Source organism: Coregonus clupeaformis, chromosome 29 (genome assembly GCF_020615455.1).
Source record: "Coregonus clupeaformis isolate EN_2021a chromosome 29, ASM2061545v1, whole genome shotgun sequence".
In the NCBI taxonomy this organism is placed as follows: Eukaryota; Metazoa; Chordata; class Actinopteri; order Salmoniformes; family Salmonidae; genus Coregonus; species Coregonus clupeaformis.
Window position 1 is genome coordinate 20,232,296 of NC_059220.1, and position 25,376 is coordinate 20,257,671.

A 25,376-nucleotide genomic window follows, 5' to 3' on the forward strand; every position below is an offset into this window, starting at 1 on the left:
GAGCCTATCAGTTGTGTTGTGACAAGGTAGGGGGGGGGGGGGTATACAGTAGATAGCCCTATTTGGTAAAAGTACAAGTCCATATTATGGCAAAAACAGCTAAAATAAGCAAAGAGAAACAACAGTCCATCATTACTTTAAGACATGAAGGTCAGTCAATAGGGAACATTTCAATAACTTTTTTAAGTTTCTTAAAGTGCAGTCGCAAAAACCATCAAGCGCTATGATGAAACTGGCTCTCATGAGGACCGCCACAGGAAAGGAAGACCCAGAGTTACCTCTGCTGCAGAGGATAAGTTCATTAGAGTTACCAGCCTCAGAAACTGCAGCCCAAATAAATGCTTCACAGAGTTCAAGTAAAAGACACATCTCAACATCAACTGTTCAGAGGAGACTGTGTGAATCAGGCCTTCATGGTCGAATTACTGCAAAGAAACCACTACTAAAGGACACCAATAAGAAGAAGAGACCTGCTTGGGCCAAGAAACACGAGCAATGGACATTAGACAGATGTAAATGTGTCCTTTGGTCTGGAGTCCAAATTTTAGATTTTTGGTTCCAACTGCTGTGTCTTTGTGAGATGCTGTGTGGGTGAACGGAGGATCTCCGCATGTGTATTTCCCACCGTAAAGCATGGAGGAGGAGGTGTTATGGTGTGGGGGTGCTTTGCTGGTGACACTGTGTGATTTATTTAGAATTCAAGGCACACTTAACCAGCATGGCTACCACAGCATTCTGCAGCGATACGCCATCCCATCTGGTTTGGGTTAGTGGGACTATCGTTTGTTTTTCAACAGGACAATGACCCAACACACACTCCAGGCTGTGTAAGGGCTATTTGACCAAGAAGGAGAGTGATGGAGTGCTGCATCAGACGACCTGGCCTCCACAATCCCCCGACCTCAACCAAATTGAGATGGTTTGGGATGAGTCGGACCGCAGAGTGAAGGAAAAGCAGCCAACAAGTGCTCAGCATATGTGGAAACCCCTTCAAGACTGTTGGAAAAGCATTCCAGGTGAAGCTGGCTGAGAGAATGCCAAGTGTGCAAAGCTGTCATCAAGGCAAAGAGTGGCTATTTGAAGAATATCAAATATAAAATATATTTTGATTTAACACTTTTTTGGTTACTACATGATTCCATATGTGTTATTTCATCGTTTTGATGTCTTCACTATTATTCTACAATGTAGAAAATACTAAAAATAAAGAAAAACCCTTGAATGAGTAGGTGTTCTAAAACCTTTGAGCGGTGGTATCGTTAGAGGAGGATGTCAGAGAAAATAGGAAAGAAAGAGAGAAATTGAATGTAAGAGAGCAATATGGTAATGGGTGAAAGGGATAGAGGAGTAAAAAATCCTGTTTGAGCAGATGTCAGAGATAAGCTAAGAGGGAGAGAGGCTATGTAAGAGAGGGGGGAGGAGTAAAAGCCCGACTGTAGGTTTTTCTTCACCCATTCAGAGCGCGTAGGTAAGGCTGCTCACAGGTGATGTGCAAGAGTAGAGGGGGGAGGATCAGTAGAGCGAGGGGGATAACTGAACCGCTACTGCTTCTCGACGAAGGAGCTCACACCATTGAAGAGCCTCTCTTTGCCTCATCTCAGTTGATCCCCCCCAGATTCGCCTGCCTGGTCCAGTGTCATACAGGGCTTTCGAGATGCCTCGTTAGAACAGTGGGAGGCAGAAGGAGTGCGAACGTGGGGATGAAATGCGCAGTAATCAAAGAGAGAGAGAGATAAAAGGATATTGTTCCCATGAAGGGGAGAGTGGAAGGGACACACAAAGAGGATTGAACGGGCACTCAGAGGCTGTGTGTGTGCGTTAGGTTGTGTGTAAGTGTCAGCTTGGCTGCATGCCTCCTCAGTGAGCTAATCTGGAATATGGATTTTGAAATGAGGAGCAGCATTTAAAGGTAAGAACCGAGACACCTCAAACTATAGCTGTCACTGAGAATATGCTATATTATTAAGGACATTTATTTTATTTTCCAGAGGGGAGAATTCCTACCAACTGCACGTGTTTCAAATCTGTAACTGACATTTCTAACACAGGGAAGATTTCACTGGCGTGACCCTTTCTTCAAAGTCTGTCTTCTCTTGCGCATACTGTATAGGTACTTTTTCAGGGGAGAGCGAGAGTAAGAGATTTCATAATTATCTTGTTGAAAACCCCCCTGAAAAGGCGTAGTCCTATTCTGTTGTGGATGAGCGATATAGGGGCGAGAGGGAACTGTCTGGGTGAATTGAAATTAGTCGATGAGGTGGAGGCTGTGTGAGATTATCAGTGGATGAGGGGAGTGTGGAGGAGGTTGACTGAGCGGATAGCTCTGTGAATGAGGTGAGTTTTGTGGATATGTAACTGTGGTAATCAGAGTGTATATGAGTTTGATAGTGGGGATACAACTGAAGATAAAGTGTATGGATGAAATTAATGGATGAAGTCTGTGGATGAGGTTGACGACATGAATGAGGTCTGTGGATGAGGTTTACAGCATGGATGAGGTATGTGGATGAAAAGTATATTGAGGATGAGATTAACTGGATGGGATTAATGGAACAGGGATGACGTATGTAGATATGTACTGCATTGTTGAGATACATGATGAAACATACGTCATGGATGAGAACTGCAGAAGAGGTGAACTGGATGGATGAGACTTATAGATGAGGGACTTGTCATTTATCTATTGAGCTGTACTGACGAGGTGAGCTGAGGGTATGTATTTCATCCAAGTGGATGAGTGCACTTTTGAAAGCTTGTGGATAAGGTAAGATATCGTGGATGTAGCCCTTCATGCGGATAAGTGCTCGCGAAACCCATAACTTTATCCACACATATCTCCCATGACCTTCAACATGAGGAGTACATCTGAATTATAAATGCACTATGCTACTGAAGAGGTCTCCAGCCTGGACCTGCTGTCTGTCTATTCTGTCTGTCTGCTGGAGCTGCTAATGGAGGGGGAGAGGAGCCCAGTTTCCAGTAAAGAGGCAGTGCCCGCGCAAGGATGTGAGTGTATGTGAGGTGTTACCATGGCAACCTGTCAGGGGTGTGTTTGCTCCCCTGAGAAGGAGAGGAGCAGAGCACAGAACTCTTGTGAGGGGGGGATGGGGGGTCCATATTGTAATCTCATTGTTTTCTTGCTCCTCTCTTTGCAGCCATTTTATTCAAGGGATGCAGTTCACAAGGATTTGTTTTGAGAAAGGTCTACAGCCACATCAGAGAAAGGATATGAGCTGTATTCAAGGGAGTGGCAGATCGATGAGAATACTGATAACAGTCAACACACAAGCATTTCCCTATCTCGTACACTGAATATGGATGGCGTGCTACGTAGCACAGTTCTCTGGAGTAGTTGTGGCACTCATCTTACTCTGCGGCAAGCTGGGGTGTTTGGTTGTTATTGGCGACTGGGTTTGTAGTTCTGACAGGGAGACGAGGCTTCTCTGTAGTGTCCTTAGTCTGGGATAATTAGAATTGCAGATGTAGTCTTCCGTAGGCGTTCGTTTCAACAAACTCAAGGTTCTCCTGTCAGCGGTAAATAGTTTGACTCAGAAACACTTTTGTGCAGATAATTTACAAGAGCAAGGCCATACTTGTACGCACGAAGGGCCTATTTTGTCTCTCGCCGGCAGGTACCAGACATCAGTTGGACTGCCATGAAACCTGAATTGGTACAGAATACCCACCCTGAAACACACACACACAAATGAATCTGGAAGATACTTTCCAGTGAACTACAGTATCGTATAAGAGCTCATGAAGTGACATACAGTGTGCCTTCAGAAAGTATTCATACCCCTTGACTTTACAAAGTGGGATTAAAATGGATTTAATTGTTATTTAATCTACACAAAATACTCTGTCAAAGTGGAAGACAAATTCTAACATTTGTAAAAAAAAATATTTTAAAAAAATACAGTACCAGTCAAAATACAGTACCAGTCAAAGGTTTGGACATACCTACTCATTCAAGGGTTTTTCTTTATTTTTACATTGTAGAATAATAGTGAAGACATCAAAACTATGGAATAACACATATGGAATCATGTAGTAACCAAAAAAGTGTTAAAGAAATCAAAATATATTTTATATTTGAGATTCTTCAAAGTAGCCACCCTTTGCCTTGATGACAGCTTTGCACACTCTTGGCATTCTCTCAACCAGCTTCATGAGGTAGTCACCTGGAATGCATTTCAATTAACAGGTGTGCCTTGTTAAAAGTTAATTTGTGGAATTTCTTTCCTTCTTAATGCGTTTCAGCCAATCAGTTAAGTTGTGACAAGGTAGGGGAGGTATACAGATAGCCCTATTCGGTAAAAGACCAAGTCCATATTATGGCAAGAACAGCTCAAATAAGCAAAGAGAAACAACAGTCCATCATTACTTAAGACATGAAGGTCAGTCAATCTGGAAGATTTCAAGAACTTTTAAAGTTTCTTCAAGTGCAGTCGCAAAAACCATCAAGCGCAATGATGAAACTGGCTGTCATGAGGACCGCCACAGGAAAGGAAGACCCAGATTTACCTCTGCTACAGAGGATAAGTTAATTAAAGTTACCAGCCTCAGATTGCAGCCCAAATAAATGCTTCACAGAGTTCAAGTAACAGACACATCTCAACTGTTCAGAGGAGACTGCGTGAATCAGGCCTTACTGGTCGAATTGCTGCAAAGAAACCACTACTAAAGGACACCAAGAAGAAGAAGACTTGCTTTGGCCAAGAAACACAAGCAATGGACATTAGACTGGTGGAAATCGGTCCTTTGGTCTGATGAGTCCAACCGCCGTGTCTTTGTGAGATGCAGAGTAGGTGAACGGATGATCTCCGCATGTGTAGTTCCCACCGTGAAGCATGGATTTGGAGGTGTTATGGTGTGGTGGTGCTTTGCTGGTGACACTGTCAGTGATTTATTTAGAATTCAAGGCACACTTAACCAGCATGGCTACCACAGCATTCTGCAGCGATACGCCATCCCATCTGGTTTGGGCTTAGTGGGACTATCGTTTGTTTTTCAACAGGACAATGACCCAACACACACTCCAGGCTGTTGACCAAGAAGGAGAGTGATGGAGTGCTGCATCAGACGACCTGGCCTCCACAATCCCCCGACCTCAACCAAATTGAAATGGTTTGGGATGAGTCTGACCGCAGAGTGAAGGAAAAGCAGCCAACAAGTGCTCAGCATATGTGTGAACTCCTTCAAGACTGTTGGAAAAGCATTCCAGGTGAAGCTGGTTGAAAGAATGCCAAGAGTGTGCAAAGCTGTCATCAAGGCAAAGGGTGGCTACTTGAAGAATATAAAATATATTTTGATTTGTTTAACACTTTTTTGGTTACTACATGATTCCATATGTGTTATTTCATAGTTTTGATGTCTTCACTATTATTCTATAAATGTAGAAAATAGTAAAAATAAAGAAAAACCCTTGATTGAGTTGGTGTGTCCAATCTTTTGACTGGTACTGTATATATACAGTGCCTTCGGAAAGAATTCAGACCCCTTGACTTTTTCCACATTTTGTTACGTTATTGCCTTATTCTAACATCTGGAGCTCTGTCAGAGTGACCATCAGGTTCTTGGCCACCTCTCTGACCAAGGCCCTTCTCCCCCGATTGCTCAGTTTGGCCGGGTGGCCAGCTCTAGGAAGGGTCTTGGTGGTTCCAAACTTCTTCCATTTAAGAATGGTGGAGGCTACTGTGTTCTTGAGGACCTTCAATGCTGCATATATTTTTTGGTACCCTTCCCCAGATCTGAGCCTCGGCACAATCCTGTCTCTGAGCTTTACGGACAATTCCTTCAACCTCATGGCTTGGTTTTTGCTCTGACATGCACTGTCAACTGTGGGACCTTTTTCATATAGACAGGTGTGTGCCTTTCCAAATCATGTCCAATCAATTGAATTTACCACAGGTGGACTCAAATGAAGTTGTAGAAACATCTCAAGGATGATCAATGGAAACAGGATGCACCCGAGCTCAATTTCGAGTCTCATAGCAAAGGGTCTGAATACTTATGGGAAAAAAAGAAAAAACCTGTTTTCACTTTGTCATTATGGGGTATTGTGTGTAGATTGATGAGGATTTTTTTGTATTATCCATTTTAGAAAAAGGCTGTAACGTAACAAAATGTGGAAAAAGGAAGGGGTCTGAACACTTCCCGTCTGCACTGTATGAAAAATGTAGCACTAATATATCTTGATATAAGTATTCAACCCTGAGTCAGTACATGTTAGAATCACCTTTGGCAGTGATTACAGATGTGAGTCTTGCTGGGTAAGTCTGTAAGAGCTATCCACACCTGGATTGTGCAACATTTGCCCATTATTATTTTCAGAATTCTTCAAGCTCTGTCAAATTGGTTGATGATCATTGCTAGACAACCATTTTCAGGTCTTGCCATAGTTTTTCAAGGAGATTTTAAGTCAAAACTGTAACTCGGCCACTCAGGAACAGTCACTGTCTTCTTGGTAAACAACTCCAGTGTATATTTGGCCTTGTGTTTTAGGTTATTGTCCTGCTGAAACGTGAATTTATCTCCCAGTGTCTGTTGGAAAGCAGACTGAACCAGGTTTTTCTCTATGGTTTTGCCTGTGCTTAGCTCCATTCTGTTTATTTTTTATCCTGAAAAACTCCCCAGTCCTTAACGATTACAAGCATACCCATAACATGATGCAGCCAGCACTATGCTTGAAAATAATGAAGAATGGAACTCAGAACTCAGTGTTGTATGTTTAAATGTTTACCCATCTATCAATAGATGCCCTTCTTTGCGAGGCATTGGAAAACTTCACTGGCCTTCGTGGTTGAATCTGTGTTTGAAATTCACTGCTCGACTGAGGGACCTTATAGATAATTGTATGTGTATAGAGATGAGGTAGTCATTAAATAATTATGTCCATGCATCTTATTATATGACTTGTTAACCACATTTTTTACTGCTGAACTTATTTAGGCTTGCCCTAACAAAGGGTTTGAATACTTAATGACTCAAGACATTTCAGCTTTTCATTTTTAATTAATTTGTAAAACATTTCCAAAAACATAATTCCACTTTGACATTATGGGATATTGTGTGTAGGCCAGTGACAAAAAATCTCAAGGGGTGTGAATACTTTCTGAAGGCACTGTACTTTCTGGAGGGTGCTTCCACAGGCTCATCATTTCCCAGGTTCTAGGAAAATTTCAACTTCAACTTGAGGCCATTCCTTTATAGCATGGTGGTCCAGATCTGTTTGTGCTTTGGCCAACTCCTCCCAGCCATATTTGTTCACTGTCACGCCTAAGTAACATGCATGCATGGCTTGGCAAGGAAAGACAGAGTTAGCTATACAGACTGTTCTGTAGGTTGTTATTCAACTTCATATAGAAGCAAATTATATAATAATATAATATAATATAATAATAATATTATGTAGGTTGTTGGTTACCCAACCGGCAACATTAAATTCCCGAGGCGGGATGCTAACTGCAGTGCCAATAGAATTTACCTGCTGTGCTGTGGTGGTAGCATACATACCAAGTGCTTGTTTGGCAATAGTATGACAGGCATTATGCCATTCATGACAGCGCTACAGGCAATAGCCTACAATAGCCTACATTTCAAATAAAGATTTGCCCTTCATAGCTTGCGAGTTTTACTCAACAGCATTTGTTGGGCGAACTCACTGGCCTGGCCTGACCTGAAGTCCAAGAGCACAGTCCTTGCCGTGGGCTGTGTGGTTGGATGACAGGCAAAGCTGCAGCTTCAGTGGTTTTTTAAAGAATGACGACACTAGTCTGTACCAGAGACTTTACATGCCCTATAATCGCTGTGACCTATTTCATTTTACTTGCTGTTTATTTGATCCAAGGGCCATATCATGAAATAATTTCTGTTGACACGTTTCTTTCAACCACCTGTATGTAAAGATGAATACATTATAAACCAACCCTTGAAATCCTATTGTTGACTTGTTGTTGATATAAAAATGACACAAACTCCACGTAAATTCACTGAACCAGCTACGTTGATCCAATGCGATTAGGTTTATAAAGTAAGTTGTAATAACAAGGAAACAAATTTGACTCAACCACTTTTTGCCCAGAGGCAAGGTCCCTGTTGCACATCACCACCATTTACTGTTATGTACAGTACCAGTCAAAAGTTTGGACCCACCTACTCATTCAAGGGTTTTTCTTTATTTTTACTATTTTCTACATTGTAGAGTAATAGTGAAGACATCAAAACTACGAAAGAACACATATGGAATCATGTAGTAACCAAATAAGTGTTAAACAAATCAAAATATATTTTATATTTGAGATTCTTCAAATAGCAACCATTTGCCTTGATGACAGCTTTGCACACACTTGGCATTCTCTCAAACAGCTTCACCTGGAATGCTTTTCCAACAGTCTTGAAAGAGTTCCCACATATGCTGAGCACTTGTTGGCTGCTTTTTGTCCGACTCATCCCAAAACATCTCAATTGGGTTGAGGTTGGGGGATTGTGGAGGCCAGGTCATCTGATGCAGCACTCCATCACTCTCCTTCTTTGTAAAATAGCCCTTACACAGCCTGGAGGTGTGTTGGGTCATTGTCCTGTTGATAAAACAAATATGGTAGCCATGCTGGTTAAGTGTGCCTTGAATTCTAAATAAATCACAGACCGTGTCACCAGCAAAGCACCCCCACACCATAACACCTCCTCCTCCATGCTTTACGGTGGGAACTACACATGCGGAGATCATCCGTTCACCCACACCGCGTCTCACAAAGACACAGTGGTTGGAACCAAAAATCTCAAATTTGGACTCCAGACCAAAGGACACATTTCCACCGGTCTAATGTCCATTGCTTGTGTTTCTTGGCCCAAGCAGGTCTCTTCTTATTAGTGTCCTTTAGTAGTGGTTTCTTTGCAGCAATTCGACCATGAAGGCCTGATTCACACAGTCCCCTCTGAACAGTTGATGTTGAGATGTGTCTGTTACGTGTTAATTGAACTCTGTGAATAATTTATTTGGGCTGCAATTTCTGAGGCTGGTAACTCTAATTAACTTATGCTCTGCAGCAGAGGTAACTCTGGGTCTTCCATTCCTGTGGCGGTCCTCATAAGAGCCAGTTTCATCATAGCTCTTGATGGTTTTTACGACTGCACTTGAAGAAACGTTCAAATTTTCCGTATTGACTGACCTTCATGTCTTAAAGTAATGATGGACTGTCGTTTATCTTTGAGCTGTTCTTGCCGTAATATGGACTTGGTCTTTTACCAAATAGGGCTATTTTCTGTATAACCCCCTACCTTGTCACAACACAACTGATTGGCTGAAACGCATTAAGAAGGAAAGAAATTCCACAAATTACATTTTAAGGCACACCTGTTAATTGAAATGCATTCCAGGTGACTACCTCATGAAGCTGGTTGAGATAATGCCAATAATGTGCAAAGCTGTCATCAAGGCAAAGGGTGGCTATTTGAAGAATCTCAAATATAAAATATATTTTGATTTGTTTAAACTTTTTCGGTTACTACATGATTCCATATGTGTTATTTCATAGTTTTGATGTCTTCACTATTATTCTACAATGTAAAAATAAAGAAAAACCCTTGAATGAGTAGGTGTGTCCAAACTTTTGACTGGTAGTGTAGGTGCTGCTCTAAAGAGGTTTTCCCCAAACTCTCTGCAAACAGAATAAATATTCAATGTTTCTCATTATTCTCCAAGCTCATTCATCTGAGGTAATATTCGGGTCCATGGCATGCCAGAGAGAGATACGAGGACAGAATAATGAGAAAGTGAAGTGTTGGGAGTGTTGACTGAATTCAGAGTTACTGTTGGGAGAGAGCACAAGCTTTGGGGACAGTGTGGGGTAGAGTAAATCTGTGGAAAGTGAGTATTTAACAAGCAAGTACTGGGAGAATGTTTGGAGACTGAGTTTTGGCAGAACAAATATTTATGAGCATTGCATTGCAGTAATGAACGAGTGAGCTGAAAGCCACTGGTGGGACAGTGAGAATTTGAAGAGGGAGTGTTGCAAGTGTGTTACTTTTCCCTAATCTTGGGACATGTGTTAGCATTCCTTGTCACTGGGATTGTCAGCTGCTTTGGGGATTAATTAGCATACCTGCATCTGATATGTATCCACTGCAGTGTTATGTGTGACTTTTCCCCAATCAAAAGGTTTCTAGTGCCCAGCATACCCTCAAAGGGATAGTTCAATTTACTTGTAAATTACACTTAACTTGGGGGTGGTAGTGGTTTACAAAAAAAGACAGAAAGGAAAAAGAGAACGCTTTATTTGAATGTATCAAAACACTTTATTTGTGGGTCATAAAGCCCACATAACACGGTCATAATAATTACATAATAGATGACAGATGATGGTCGTGGCAGCTGGTGTCATATAACAACTGTGCCTGCCACGTCTCAATCCCTTTTTCACACCTCTTAACATTTTCAATGGCTCATTCTTAGATCATTCCCATTAAACACGATTCTGTGGAGAGTGAGATGACTGTCATTGCAAAAGAAGACCAATGTGCTAGAACTCATAACAGGCCCTAGTCAACTTTTTAAATAATAATCTACATTACTTAATTTTCTGTGTACCAAAATATAATCGGGATGAACTAATTAGGCACTGGATTACCTGGTTAAATAAAGGTGAAATAAAGGTGAAATAAAATAAAATGACCACAAATACTGTATATAGCGAGCAAGATGGCTACCATAGTGGATGCTTATTATATTTTTATTCATCCTATTTACAATGCAAATCTACATCTTGTGAATACCATATATATTTGGCAAGCAGCGAGGCATAGTAATTTGATTATATTACAGTAACTGAAACATAGACAGCGCACTCACTGTAAACCAAACAGTTATTTTTCAGGCACAGTGAATCAAGGCTTGTTTTCTGTCTTGTTGGTGGAAATCTGGATCAGTGGTAATTGGTGCTTTTTCTTTACCTTAAGGAACAAATTTACAGTGACAGTCGGATGCAGTAATAGTTTATGAAACCATACTAGAAAGGACAGTATGAAAAGAACAGATCTGAGCCGGAACTGTTACGATTCAGGTTGGCACAATAGTGTTTAAACGTCTTGCTTCAGTTTTACATCAGTCACACCTGTAGGCCGATAACATACAGTAGGGCTAAATCATAGTGCCAAATGACATAACAGCTTTACAGGGCATACAATATAATATTGTGGGCATTCATCCACTTCAAGTGAAGTGGAACTGAAGCATTTATCTTAAAGTTGTGTATTACCTGCCAAGCAGTGACAGAGAAATGACAGAAGCAGTGGTCTTTCTCCACTCTCCATGTCAATGTGGAGTGGAGAGAATGATGGAAGAGAATAATGGAAGCCGGTCGGGAGAAATTCTGTGACTAACAGTACAAACTGCTAATCCCTTGGTATGATTTGGTGACGGGAGAGTGCTAATCCTTCGATATGATTCAGTGCCAGTGAGGACTGCTTAATCCCTCGGCATGAGTCTGATGGAAGAGGAGGGGACGCTAACTGGCTCTTCAGGAATAAAACAAGAGCATGCCGGGAAGCAGGGCCAGTCGCTCCAAAGGACTTCCTGTTGTTATCTGGCAGCCATTGTGACAATTCAAAGGAGGGTTGTCAGCATCTTCTGTAGTTATTTCAGGTGTGTTTTTATATATATTTCCACACTATGAGATTGGAATAACACTGTGAAAATGATAATGCCTTTTTAGTGTAAGAGTTGTTTGAAAAGACTGCCTGAAATATCAGCCTGTTTTAGTGGGATGGAGTTTTGGCCTGCCTGGTGACATCGCCAGGCGGTAAACTAGTTAATAGACCAATAAAAAAGAGAGTTCCAAACCTCTCTGCCAATAACCGCTAGTTTTCAGTTTTCCTCTCCCCACTCAGACCACTCCCAGACAGTCCTAAAACAATTCCTGCTTGATAAATTGTTCTTTGCTAAGCTATTTTTGTTTATTTTTGACCGTTTTGATTCAAAACAATCACAATAAGGTATTTCATTGTTACCCAGAAATGATTTAATATTGAGATAAAAACAGCTGCGTTGGAACTTCAATGAATCTCATTCCAACATTTTGATCAAAAGATGAATATCCATGGATTTTACATGGATGGCATGCAAGAATGCCAGTGTGCTGGAATTGCTTTTTCAAGCCTTCGTGACAATAAAATAGGCTAAATGGAATAATAAATTAATGGAAGTAATTATTTATTCATTCATAGATTCATTAAATCTACATTCACCATCAGAGAGAGTCATATTTTGTTCAACAAATATAGCTTGATTCGTGGAATCACTGCACTCAAGACATTCACAGCCAGGCATCTTGCATGAGGAGTTGGAACAATGAATATTGGATGAACAAGCCATGATATATTTCCCGCTGTTTTACGGCTCCGGCAAGGTTCCCTTGTTCTCATTTACTCTGAGATCTACTGTTGAATCTCATAACCCAGAACTTGGGTGGTCAATATTTTGGATCAATATGGTATATGGCACCACATAACTGCAACATCCTTCTACGCTGGCATTACAAATGTATCCCCAGAGCTTTGTGGGAACCATAAAAATGTTGACAACAAGGAGAGAGTGCACTTTAAAGAGTTGTTTTATTTTTTATAGCCTCTGGATATATGTAAGTTAACACTTAACCTTTGAAATGGTCCCTTTCTGTCATCTTTCAGTGTCAGTTTATGTTGACAGTTACAGACACAAAGCCTTTGAGGCAAAATATCATTACCACATTTCACTGCTGTTTCGGGCTGCAAATGGCAATATTCATAACCTAACCATCATGTTAGGACTTTTAAATCCATTATAAGTGATGTTGCATGCTACTTAGCTCTGTTAACAGTGTATGAATCAATACTCTTGTGTTGTTTTATATAGAAAGGTGGTAAAACTTTTGGTGTGACGTTTTATTTTAAGAAGAGCCTCAAGTGGGTTAGAAAGAAAGTGGGCTCTATGAAACAGTAGCGGTTTACGCCATGAAAAATGGATGAGTTCTACCTTCTGAGACTAAAATTAGAGCGAAACCTAATACGCAGTGTCCTTCAAGTCACACTTGATTTACAAAAGAAAAAAAATCTGCCATTCAACAGAACATCCGGACAAGATTGGTGGGAAAATGTAATGCCAGTTGACACACCATGGAAGAGAATACAAATAGCAAACCTATCATGCAAGCTCCCTGTATGATCTACTGCATGACATAATTACTTGCGTCAGGTAATAGGTTATGTCACAGTATACCCCATGTCAACATGTACTGGTAGACTAAGCATCCCTGAGCACTTGTGAATATTTTGCAGTGCTTATGTCTGTGTAATGCATTGCTTTTGAGCATGAAGTTCCCTTTTAAGTCAATTTGCTCAAAACCCTTATTCACCCATTGTAAACTGCCTGCAACAGACATTGTATAATCCACAATGCTGTAGGAGAGAGAGAGGTTGTTGAGTTGATTGTTCTACACCACAATGCTTGAGAGCAGGCAGGTCCAGTGTTGCAGAAAGGAGCTGTTTAATTGTTCAAAATGCACAAGCACTAATTAGCACAGAAGCGTACAGATCAACTGTAAAATCTCAGCAGCGTTATGATAACCGGGATGACATTTGGTATTTATTAGGATCCCCATTAGCCGCTGCAAACATCAGCTTCCTGGGGTCCACATGAAACATGCTCTGCTATTCTTGGGTAGTGGAAAGATCTTTGCTTCCCTCCATGTCTGAGGGCACACACCATATTTTAGGCTTAAATTGAAGATGTGGCAAACAGGAGTCACAATGTACTCCGCTAACAACCTCAGCAATTTACCATCCAGTTTGTCAGTACCAGGTGGTTTGTCCTTATTTATAGATAGCAAAAAAAATTCACCTCTTCCACACCCACTTTGTGGAACTCAACTACAGTGCTTGTCTTTCATTATTTGGTCTATTATGCATGAATATGAAGGCTCAGCATTTGTTGTTTGCATGTCAGTTTGCTAATCTTGTCAACAAAAAAGTTATTAAAGTGGTTGGCAATATCAAAGGGTTTTGTTATGAACAAGCCATCTGCCTCAATGAAGGATGGAGCCGAGTTTGCGTTCTTGCCTAGAATTTCATTTAAAGTACTCCAGAGCTTTTTACTATCATTCTTTATATAATTTATCTTTGTTCCATAGTATAGGTTGTTCTTCTTTTTGTTTAGTTACGTGATTTTGCACTCTGCAGGACATTTAAATTGATGTTTGCAATTTCCGAAGCAAAAATTACAGTATGCCTGAAATGTTGTCTCTTATGTACACAAGCAAAGTACCTATATATACTGGATAAGTCAGGGTTTTTATGCTTGCATTGCCTCTGCAGAATATACACTGAGTATACCAAACATTAGGAACACCTCCCACCCCCCCTTTTGCCCTCGATTCGTCAAGGCATGGACTCTACAAGGTGTTGAAAGCGTTCCACAGGGATGCTGCACATGTTGACCCCAATGCTTCCCACAGTTGTGTCAAGTTGTTGGATCTTTGGGTGGTGGACCATTCTTGATACACACAGGAAACTGTTGAGCGTGAAAAACCCAGCAGTGTTGCAGTTCTTGACACAAACAAGTGCGCCTGGCACCTACTACCATACCCTGTTCAAAGGCACTTAAATCTTTTGTCTGGCCCATTCACCCTCTGAATGGCACATATACACAATCCATGTCTCAATTGTCTCAAGGCTTAAAAATCCTTCTTTATCCTGTCTCCTCCCGTTCATCTACACTGATTGAAGTGGATTTACCAAGTGACATCAATAAGGGTTCATAGCTTTCACCTGGATTCACCTGGTCAGTCTATGTCATGGAAATGTTTTGTATACTCAGTGCATGGATAATAGGTTCCACTATATTGCAGACCAGTCTTATAAACAGTTGTTAAATTACCTATCTAAATACTCAGTAATTGGTAAGTAAACGTGTGCAGTTATTCTGCACACACATCTGTTCAATCTATTCTACAGTAGGTGAGTACAAAATATTATGTCTATCTAGCAATTATTATGTCTAGCCCAATGATGTCTCACTCCAAGTCAGCCAGGCAAATGTGTGTTATCATGCAGAACATGTTATGGGTTGTGCTCACGTCGCTGCGCTAAAATGCATACATGTGAACTCTCTCATGTGCAATAATCTCATTATTCATGCCACTATTATGGTAGGATATTAACTAAATGGAACCATTGGGCTTAACTTAACATTCAGAGACAGGACTATTGCATAAATATTGTGTGCTCTGCAGTACATGGCCACAACAATTGTTTGGGACAAATGTTAAAAAAATTATAGCAAAAGCCAGGGGTAACCAAATATGAAAGCTACAGTTGAGACTAGATATACACTTTGGACCTCAGTTTTTGGAACTTCAACAAAGCAGTGCATAGGACTCCCGAGTGGCGCAGTGGTCTAAGGCACTGCATCGCAGTGCTAGCTGTGCCACTAGAGATCCTGGTTCGAATCCAGGCTCTGTCGTAGCCGGCCGCGACCGGGAGACCCATGGGGCGGCGCACAATTGGCCTAGCGTCGTCCAGGGTAGGGGAGGGAATGGCCGGCAGGGATGTAGCTCAGTTGGTAGAGCATGGCGTTTGCAACGCCAGGGTTGTGGGTTCGATTCCCACTGGGGGCCAGTATGAAAAATAAAAAATAAAAATACAATTAATAATGTATGCACTCACTAACTGTAAATCGCTGGATAAGAGCGTCTGCTAAATGACTAAAATGTAAAATGTAATGTAAATGCACCTGTACATAGAGAATGTGATACTCCCAATGTTTGTGACAACATGTATTTACATAAATGAGAGGGTGGGTAGAATAAATTAATAGATGATAAACTAAAATGCATTACTCAAGGCACCACACTTCAGTCCATAATACTAGTATCAAAGATAGACTTAGCAATATGACATCATTCAATGGGATCAGTGGTGTAAAGTACTTACAGTGAGGGAAATAAGTATTTGATCCCCTGCTGATTTTGTACGTTTGCCCACTGACAAAGACATGATCAGTCTATAATTTTAATGGTAGGTTTATTTGAACAGTGAGAGACAGAATAACAACAAAAAAATCCAGAAAAACGCATGTCAAAAATGTTATAAATTGATTTGCGTTTTAATGAGGGAAATAAGTATTTGACCCCTCTGCAAAACATTACTTAGTACTTGGTGGCAAAACCCTTGTTGGCAATCACAGAGGTCAGACATTTCTTGTAGTTGGCCACCAGGTTTGCACACATCTCAGGAGGGATTTTGTTCCACTCCTCTTTGCAGATCTTCTCCAAGTCATTAAGGTTTCGAGGCTGACGTTTGGCAACTCAAACCTTCAGCTCCCTCCACAGATTTTCTATGGGATTAAGGTCTGGAGACTGGCTAGGCCACTCCAGGACCTTAATGTGCTTCTTCTTGAGCCACTCCTTTGTTGCCTTGGCCGTGTGTTTTGGGTCATTGTCATGCTGGAATACCCATCCACGACCCATTTTCAATGCCCTGGCTGAGGGAAGGAGGTTCTCACCCAAGAGGGGGACCTTGTGGGCGCTGCAGGATTTCAGTCCTTCACGGCGTAGTGTGTTTACCAATTGTTTTCTTGGTGACTATGGTCCTCCCGTGTAGTTCTGGGCTGATTCCTCACCGTTCTCATGATCATTGCAACTCCACGAGGTGAGATCTTGCATGGAGCCCCAGGCCGAGGGAGATTTGACAGTTATTTTGTGTTTCTTCCATTTGCGAATAATCGCACCAACTGTTGTCACCTTCTCACCAAGCTGCTTGGCGATTGTCTTGTAGCCCATTCCAGCCTTGTGTAGGTCTACAATCTTGTCCCTGACATCCTTGGAGAGCTCTTTGGTCTTGGCCATGGTGGAGAGCTTGGAATCTGATTGATTGATTGCTTCTGTGGACAGGTGTCTTTTATACAGGTAACAAGCTGAGATTAGGAGCACTCCCTTTAAGAGTGTGCTCCTAATCTCAGCTCATTACCTGTATAAAAGACACCTGGGAGCCAGAAATCTTTCTGATTGAGAGGGGGTCAAATACTTATTTCCCTCATTAAAATGCAAATCAATTTATAAAATTTTTGACATGCGTTTTTCTGGATTTGTTTGTTGTTATTCTGTCTCTCACTGTTCAAATAAACCTACCATTAAAATTATAGACTGATCATTTCTTTGTCAGTGGGCAAACGTACAAAATCAGCAGGGGATCAAATACTTATTTCCCTCACTGTAAGTAAAAATACTTGAAAGTACTACTTAAGTAGTTTTTTGGGGTATCTGTACTTTACTATTTCTATTTTTGACAACTTTTACTTTTACTTCACTACATTCTTAAAGAAAATGATGTACTTTTTACTAAATTTTCCCTGAAACCTAAAAGTACTCATTACATTTTGAATGCTTAGCAGGACATGAAAATTGTTTAATTCACACAGTTATCAAAAGAACATCCCGGTCATCCCTACTGCCTCTGATCTGGCGGACTCACTAAACACATGCTTCATTTGTAAATTATATCTGAGTGTTGGAGCGTGCCCCTGGCTATCCGTAAATTAAACAAAACAAGAAAATGGTGCCGTCTGGTTATCTTAATATAAGGAATTGGAAATGATTTATACTTTTACTTTTGATACTTAAGTATATTTGAGCAATTACATTTACTTTTAATACTTAAGTATATTTAAAACCAAATACTTTTAGACTTTTACTCAAGTAGGACTTTACTGGGAGGCTTTTACTTGAGTCATTTTCTATTAAGGTATCTTTACTTTTACTCAAGTATGACAATTAGGTACTTTTTCCACCACTGAATTGCTCCAGCAAGTCCCAGGCACATCAATAAAATGAATAATAATCTCCAAAATAATTACTTGTAAATCAATAATTAAGCATGGCTGGTGAACATTCATTCTAATGAACTAATTGGGTCTCCCTGTGCTCTCATGCATTGTGCACTTGTGTCAGAAATGAAGAAGAAAAAACACTAATTGGCTGGTCATGTAACTGATCTGGAATTGAGTGGATATGGATAGTTGACTACAGAAAATGGAGATGAAGTTCTGAGAGTATGTCGTATATGGCTTGTATGAACATTGAAACAAATACAAATGTAAGATTAAACTAAGTGGGCATGATTTGTCTCTCTGAACAATAACACAGTCAGTGAGTGTGCACTCATATACTTTACATGACCAAAGGTATGTGGACACCTGCTCCTCGAACATTTCATTCCAAAATCATGGGCATTAATATGGAGTTGGTCCCCCCTTTGATGCTATAACAGCCACCACTCTTCTGGGAAGGCTTTCCACTAGATGTTGGAACATTGCTGAGGGGACTTGCTTCAATTCAGCCACGAGCATTAGTGAAGTCGGGCATTGATGTTGGGCGATTAGGCCTGGCTCGCAGTCGGCGTTCCAATTCATCCCAAAGGTGTTCGATGGGGTTGAGGTCAGGGCTCTGTGCAGGCCAGTCAAGTTCTTCCACACCGATCTCGACAAACCATTTCTGTATGGACCACGCTTTGTGCACGGGGGCATTGTCATGCTGAAACAGGAAAGGGCCTTCCCCAAACTGTTGACACAAAGTTGGAAGCACAGAATCGTCTAGAATGTCATTGTATGCTGTAGCGTTAAGATTTCCCTTCACTGGAACTAAGGGACCTAGCCCGAACCATGAAAAACAGCCCCAGACAATTATTCCTCCTCTACCAAACTTTACAGTTGGCACTATGCATTGGGGCAGGTAACGTTCTCCTGGCATCCGCCAAACCCAGATTCGTCCCTCAGACTGCCAGATGGTGAAGCGTGACTCATCACTCCAGAGAACGCGTTTCCACTGCTGCAGAGTCCAATGGTGGCGAGCTTTACACCACTCCAGACGACGCTTGGCATTGCGCATGGTGATCTTAGGCTTGGGTGCGGCTGCTCGGCCATGGAAACCCATTTCATGACGCTCACGATGAACAGTTATTGTGCTGACATTGCTTCCAGAGGCAGTTTGGAACTCGGTAGTGAGTGTTGCAACTGAGGACAGGCGGTTTATACGCGCTACCTGCTTCAGGACTCGGCGGTCCCGTTCTGTGAGCTTGTGTGGCCTACCACTTCGCGGCTGAGCCGTTGTTGCTCCTAGACGTTTCCACTTCACAATAACAGCACTTACAGTGGACCGGGGCAGCTCTAGCAGGGCAGAACTTTGATGAACTGACTTGTTGGAAAGGTGGCATCCTATGACGGTGCCACGTTGAAAGTCACTGAGCTCTTCAGTAAGGCCATTCTACTGCCAATGTTTGTCTATTGAGATTGCATGACTGTGTGCACCTGTCAGCACAGGGTTTGGCTGAAATAGTCAAATCCACTAATTTGAAGGGTTGTCCATATACTTTTGTATATATAGTGTAATATAATTCAGAGTTTAATAGTCTCTGCTGGAATAAATCACATTATAAAACTACAATGAATTCAGCAAGAAAATTAGGCTTTCATCCAATCTAGCACAGGCTTTGCTCTGCCTTCATTTCTTTACATATTTCCTGTTTATCTTTGTCTGCATTTCTCTCTCTCTCTCTCTCTCTCTCTCTCTCTCTCTCTCCCACCGTGACTCATGCGTCTCCCCTAGGCTCTCATTCGCCTTTCAGATTTTCTACAGTTTCACTGCGTCTCTAATCCAATTCTAAACATAATCCGAAAAAGCTCTATACCCTGTAGGTGTGCCCTTCTGAATGACTCCTAACCCTTCTCTTCTTACCCAGCCTTCTAAGGGATGTTTTCCACTGTCCAACAAAGGCCTCTAAAAATATGGCACAGCTCCAAGGGAGTCCGGATGTGCCAGACCAGACCAAGCACATTGGCATCCTGTTAGAAAGACTGACTAATTGACAAGACATACTGTACAGACCAATAGATACACCAGCAGAGAGACGGATAGACAGGTAACTTAATAAACTGATAGAGACAGGTAGATGGACAGATACAGAGACAGACTTAGACTCACTGACAGATTGTCGGAAATACTAATTGGCACACAAACAGACACACACACAGACTCAAGAGAGAGAGACCGACAGACAGAGAGACAGACAGACAGACAGGTATCCGATTGGTAAAGGCAGACCGATAAGAAGACCCAGACAGACTTGAAGAAAGGCAGATGGATACCCAGAGACCAGTAGATGGATAGGCAATCAGATAGCTCGACAAATAGCCAGGCAGGCTGACAGTTTCGAGACGCTGTAAACTTGATGCTTGCAAGTTAATGAAGCAACGATTTCAAATATATTCAATTCATGTTTTCACTCCATGTGCAGACCTCGATAATATAAAAAAAGGGCTTCTATTTAAAAAAAAGAGAGAGAGAGAGAGAGAGATATTGAGCAGATGAGATGAGAGAGAGTCATGAGAGAGAGAGAGAGAGAGAGAGAGAGACGAGAGAGAGAGAGAGAGAGAGAGAGAGAGAGAGAGAGAGAGAGAGAGAGAGAGAGAGAGAGAGAGAGAGAGAGAGAGAGAGAGAGAGAGAGAGAGAGAGAGAGAGAGAGAGAGAGAGAGAGAGAGAGAGAGAGAGAGAGAGAGAGAGAGAGAGAGAGAGAGAGAGAGAGAGAGAGAGAGAGAGAGAGAGAGAGAGAGAGAGAGAGAGAGAGAGAGAGAGAGAGAGAGAGAGAGAGAGAGAGAGAGAGAGAGAGAGAGAGAGAGAGAGAGAGAGAGAGAGAGAGAGAGAGAGAGAGAGAGAGAGAGAGAGAGAGAGAGAAACAAGTGCAGCTGGTCAGTCGGGGAGAGGGCTGTGTGTGTGCGTGCGTACTCACCCCATCTATTTACTGATTGTGTCACTCACCTCAGCTTATACACGTATGTCTCTCTTTGTGCTTACCAACTGCTCACCTCTGCAGTGTTTTGTGCTTGTTTGCAATGAGTGTGCTGCTACCAGTCCTAAACTGCTTTACAGTGCTTTGCTATATCGCCTATGCTTTATTCTTTAAAAAAAAATTGTAACAGGACAGAATAACCAGAGTATGAGCCATAATAGGCAAGGTTAATAGAATACTTAACAGATGCATTCAGGTAAACGTCTCAGACCATCTGCTATGCCAACAACCTGTTGTCTATTGGAGGGGTTTTCTTCCCCATCCTTCTCTATTTAAAGGTGCGGCTCCTGGGGGAACAGAGTTGCCCCTGGTTTAACTCCCGTCTCCCACCTCCTTGCATCCAAAATGGTTTCTGCCTAGTCTCTATGATATGACCAGGGTCAGTCCTGGCCACAAACCTTGGAACAACTTGCTCCTTGTTTTTTAACACGCCAGATACCCTTTCAACCTTTTGTGCTTACACATTGATCAGTATTTACGTTTTGCATCAGCTGTCCCACTCTGTTGCAGCTGAATATTATTGCCCATTTTCCGTAAAGTGTATTGCTGTGTGTCAATGCAATTTAAATTAAGTTTGATTTGATTTAAATTTCAGTTTACTTCATTTTGGCAGACAAAAATACTGCTGATAAAGGAAGAAAAGTGTTGATAGTGTGATGGGAAAGAAAGGGTGATAAAGGACGGAGAGAGAGCAAGAAATGGAAAACAGAGTGATGCAAGGTGGGGGAAAGATAGCAGCAGGGCAAAGCTTTGTTGGCAGTAAAGCTTTGTATAACAAACTGCTATTTTGCAGGATAATTCATGTTAGGTATTCTAATGCGCTCCTCCCTGTGTGTGTTTTTGTGTTGCAGGGCTATACAGTGATGGTGGTCTGCATGGATACGAAGCTGTGCCGTAACAGAGGACAGTGTGGGTAAAAGTCATGTGGCGCTCCGCCCTTTACCACTGCCACCCTCTACTGGGTGGGGCTCTGCTGCTCCTGCTGGCTAGCTGCGCCCTGGGCTGCCCCGCCCGCTGCGACTGCTCCGCCCAGAGCAAGTCAGTCAGCTGCCACCGCAAGCGCCTGTCCACCATCCCTGAGGGCATCCCCATCGAGACCCGGCTTCTGAACCTGAGCAAGAACAAGCTGCGGAGCATCACCCCAGACAACTTCTCCTCCTTCCTACAGCTGGAGGATCTGGACCTCAGCGATAACCAGATTGGCGTGGTCGAACCGGGCTCCTTCAAATTTCAGCTCTCCCTACGCTCGCTGAACTTCCACAGCAACCTCCTCCAGCTGGTTCCTGCCGGCGTGCTCTCAGGCCTGGCCAACCTCACTAGTCTGGACCTCAGCCACAACCGTCTAGTGGTGCTGCTGGACCACGGCTTCCAGGACCTTCGGAGGCTGATGTCCCTGGAGGTAGGCGACAATGAGCTGGTGTTCATCTCCCAGAGGGCCTTCACCGGCCTGCTGGGCCTACAGAGCCTCACCCTGGAGCGCTGCAACCTGACTGTGGTGCCCACCGACGCCCTGGGGCACCTGCACAGCCTGGTGGAGCTCCGCCTGCGCCACCTGGGCATCAGCACCATGAAGCCCTATTCCTTCAAGAGACTTCCCCGCCTTCGCCACCTGGAGATCGACTACTGGCCCTGGTTGGAAGTCTTACCCGCTCTGTCACTACACGGCCTCAACCTCACCACGCTCTCTGTCACCAATACCAACCTGTCTTCCTTCCCCGGCCCTGCTCTACGCAACCTGCCCTACCTCACGCACCTCAACCTGTCCTTCTGCCACATCCAGCACATCCAGCAAGGGGTGCTAGACCAGCTTCCGCGACTGCAGGAGTTGCACCTGCGAGGGGCTCAGCTGGTTTACATTGAACCCCTGGCCTTCCTGGGCCTCCCAGCACTGCGTATGTTGGACGTGTCCCACAACCAGCTGGACTCTGTGGAGCGAGCTGTGTTCAAGTCCCCTGACAGCTTGCAGACGCTGCTCATGGGGGGGAACCCTCTGGTGTGCGACTGCCGGCTCCTATGGCTACTGAGTGGCCGGAAGCCACCCTTGCTGCAGCTCCCTGACCCCCAGCCCGAGTGCAGTGCCCCTGAGCGCCTCCGTGGGAAACCCCTGCTGGACCTCAAGGAGCCGCTGGTGACACGGTATGTGATCTGCACCAAGCCCCGGATTGGGCCCAACACCACCCAGCTGCTGCTGGCAGACGAGGGGAAGCCTGTCCGGCTCAACTGCATTGCAGACGGGGCTCCTCGGCCCTCCATGGCCTGGGTGACGCCACACAGACGGTATGTCACAGCCAAGAGCACCGGTAGGGTGACGGTCCATACCGACGGAACCCTGGAGATCAAAGCTGCGGAGCTGCACGATAGCGGCGTGTACCTGTGTGTGGCCAGCAACGCGGCGGGCAACGCCAGCCTGTCGGCCTCACTGGCGGTGAAGAGTCTGGGCATCAGCGACAGATCACTCTACGACAACAAGATCGGACTCCTGGCAGACTCCAACGGGACCTGGGCCAACGGGACCGTCCTGTACAATATGACAAACCCCATAGACCTGAAGACCATCATCATCTCCACAGCAATGGGCTGCCTGTCCTTCCTGGGCGTGGTCATCTTCTGTTTCCTGCTCCTGTTTGCATGGAGTCGTGGGAAGGGAAGGCACAAGAGCAACTTTGACATCGAGTACGTTCCCCGTAAATCGAACGGGACAGCAGCGGAGGCAACTGAGACAAGCGGGCCCAGACGAGTCAACATGAAAATGATTTAATTTTACAAACGGACCAACTCATATGATAGTAACAAACAAAATACAGTGCATATCTTTTGCAAATGTTTCTTTGATACAGTGGAGTCGTGAAAATGGAAGTGATGTACCGATATAGTGGTGTTGATATGAAGATGATCTAGTGATTCAGTGGACATGTTGATAGAAAAGTTATCGATGATACTGTGGACGTGTTTATATATGATGTTATCATACAATACACTGGATATAATACTATATAATCCACATATCAATATGAGAATGATGCAGTGATACACCGCTGGGCATGTGCTAGTTGGTGATGTGATGACTAATGATGTTGTAGACTCGCCATGACACCAAGATGAGAAAGGAAGTCTCTGGGAGTGACAGGGGATAAGTTGAGATGACAGTGGAGCTATCATTGCTCTGCCATGTCTGGAGTATATTATGTCTAATACCCATCTGAGCTGCAGGTGTGAGTGTGTGCGTGCGTGTATGTGTACAGCCTTCGTTGTGTGACAGGGTAATCATCAAGGATAATAGGGTCCAAAGTTGTTTTACCTGCCTTTGTATTCGTTCATTCATTGTAACAACAGTATTGTCACTGTTCAGTAAAAGAACGTATGTTTGTAAGCACATGCAAATCACTCCAAACAATATCCAAGAGACCTGTTGCATATATTTTCAACTAGGTCACTGTTTCCCTTCGTACCACCTCAAGATAGGCATAGAGGGATTTTAGCAAATCAAGCTTCAACTCAAGGAACATTTATACACACGATATTTACAACTTCAAGTGGGATCTCAGCTCAAAGCACTAGAAAAACACAAGACAACTTCTTGCTGAAGAAATAGTAGCAGCTGAAAATGTTGGTTATTGCTTGGAAAAAGACCACAGACGATAAAAATTGTATGTTAAATCCCCTTTTATTACCTTATAAAACAATGGCAGATTTTCCTGCCAGCAAATTCCCCTGATGTAACATAAAAGAAATGGTCAGTGACTAGACTAGACACAATAGCAAAGATTTACTGACCAATGTCCCCCTTGGAACAGGACAAATCTCAGCCCTGTTGAGTTATGGGTTGTAATTGTATCCCCTCTAATTTTAGTATCCCAATGCTTCAAGCTGGCATGTCCGGAAGCCTCCCTTCGGCTAAAAGGGGTTTCTGGGTATTTAATTGATGACATTTGAAAGTTGTGGTGTTTTTGTTGAAATGTTTTAACTGTAAAAAAAGATATATATTAAAGGATGTATTAAGGGCAACTTTGTAAATGCAGGGATGTGCGTGTCAACATGTGTGATCCAGTTGTGATACAATGTTAAAGGTTGTATAAATGTTTTCATATGATAAATTTATGGGTATATTTTCAAACGGAAATAAATCGTAATCATACAGCTTTATGTGGTCATTTTGTCATTTCCAATGTCATATCAGTAAATTTTACTTGATGTCCCAAACCTTTGTAATAGCAAACCACAGATGTGCAGACTCCTTAGCTAAATGTGAACTAGAAACCAACATGGTGTGTTGTAGCAAGAATATAGATTGGTTGTATCCTATGACGCAGGCCAAGGAAAGGTGACAAATGGGAATATTTTCATTTCCCACCAGATGTTAAGTTCAACACTCTTCTTAAACCACACCTACTATACCCGACAAGCCTGAATCTCTCCTCCTGAACATCAGAGAAATGTAGCTGCTCCTGATGTCTTCATTCAGCACCCTTCTCTTTACAGAGATCTGTGAAGGGTGCACTTGATGC

General features: G+C 42.8%; 1 protein-coding gene across 2 annotated transcripts; it reads left to right on the forward strand.

Moving 5' to 3' along the window:
* The first annotated feature begins 1,296 nt into the window (after positions 1-1,296).
* LOC121544806 (leucine-rich repeat and immunoglobulin-like domain-containing nogo receptor-interacting protein 2) lies at positions 1,297-24,992 on the forward strand. Of its 2 annotated transcripts, none has more exons than XM_041854964.2 (2): positions 1,297-1,909; positions 21,723-24,992. In XM_041854964.2, exon 2 carries the CDS (start codon positions 21,794-21,796, stop codon positions 23,627-23,629), a length of 1,836 nt encoding a protein of 611 aa, XP_041710898.1. In that variant the 5' UTR covers positions 1,297-1,909; positions 21,723-21,793; the 3' UTR covers positions 23,630-24,992. The 2 variants fall into 2 exon arrangements, with proteins under 2 accessions (XP_041710898.1, XP_041710899.1); XM_041854965.2 differs by lacking the exon at positions 1,297-1,909 and adding an exon at positions 2,209-2,334.
* The last annotated feature ends 384 nt before the right edge of the window (positions 24,993-25,376 follow it).

Bases quoted from the DNA above. Each gene is read 5' to 3' on its own strand.
- LOC121544806 (XM_041854964.2), top strand. From the start codon at position 21,794: ATGTGGCGCTCCGCCCTTTACCACTGCCACCCTCTACTGGGTGGGGCT.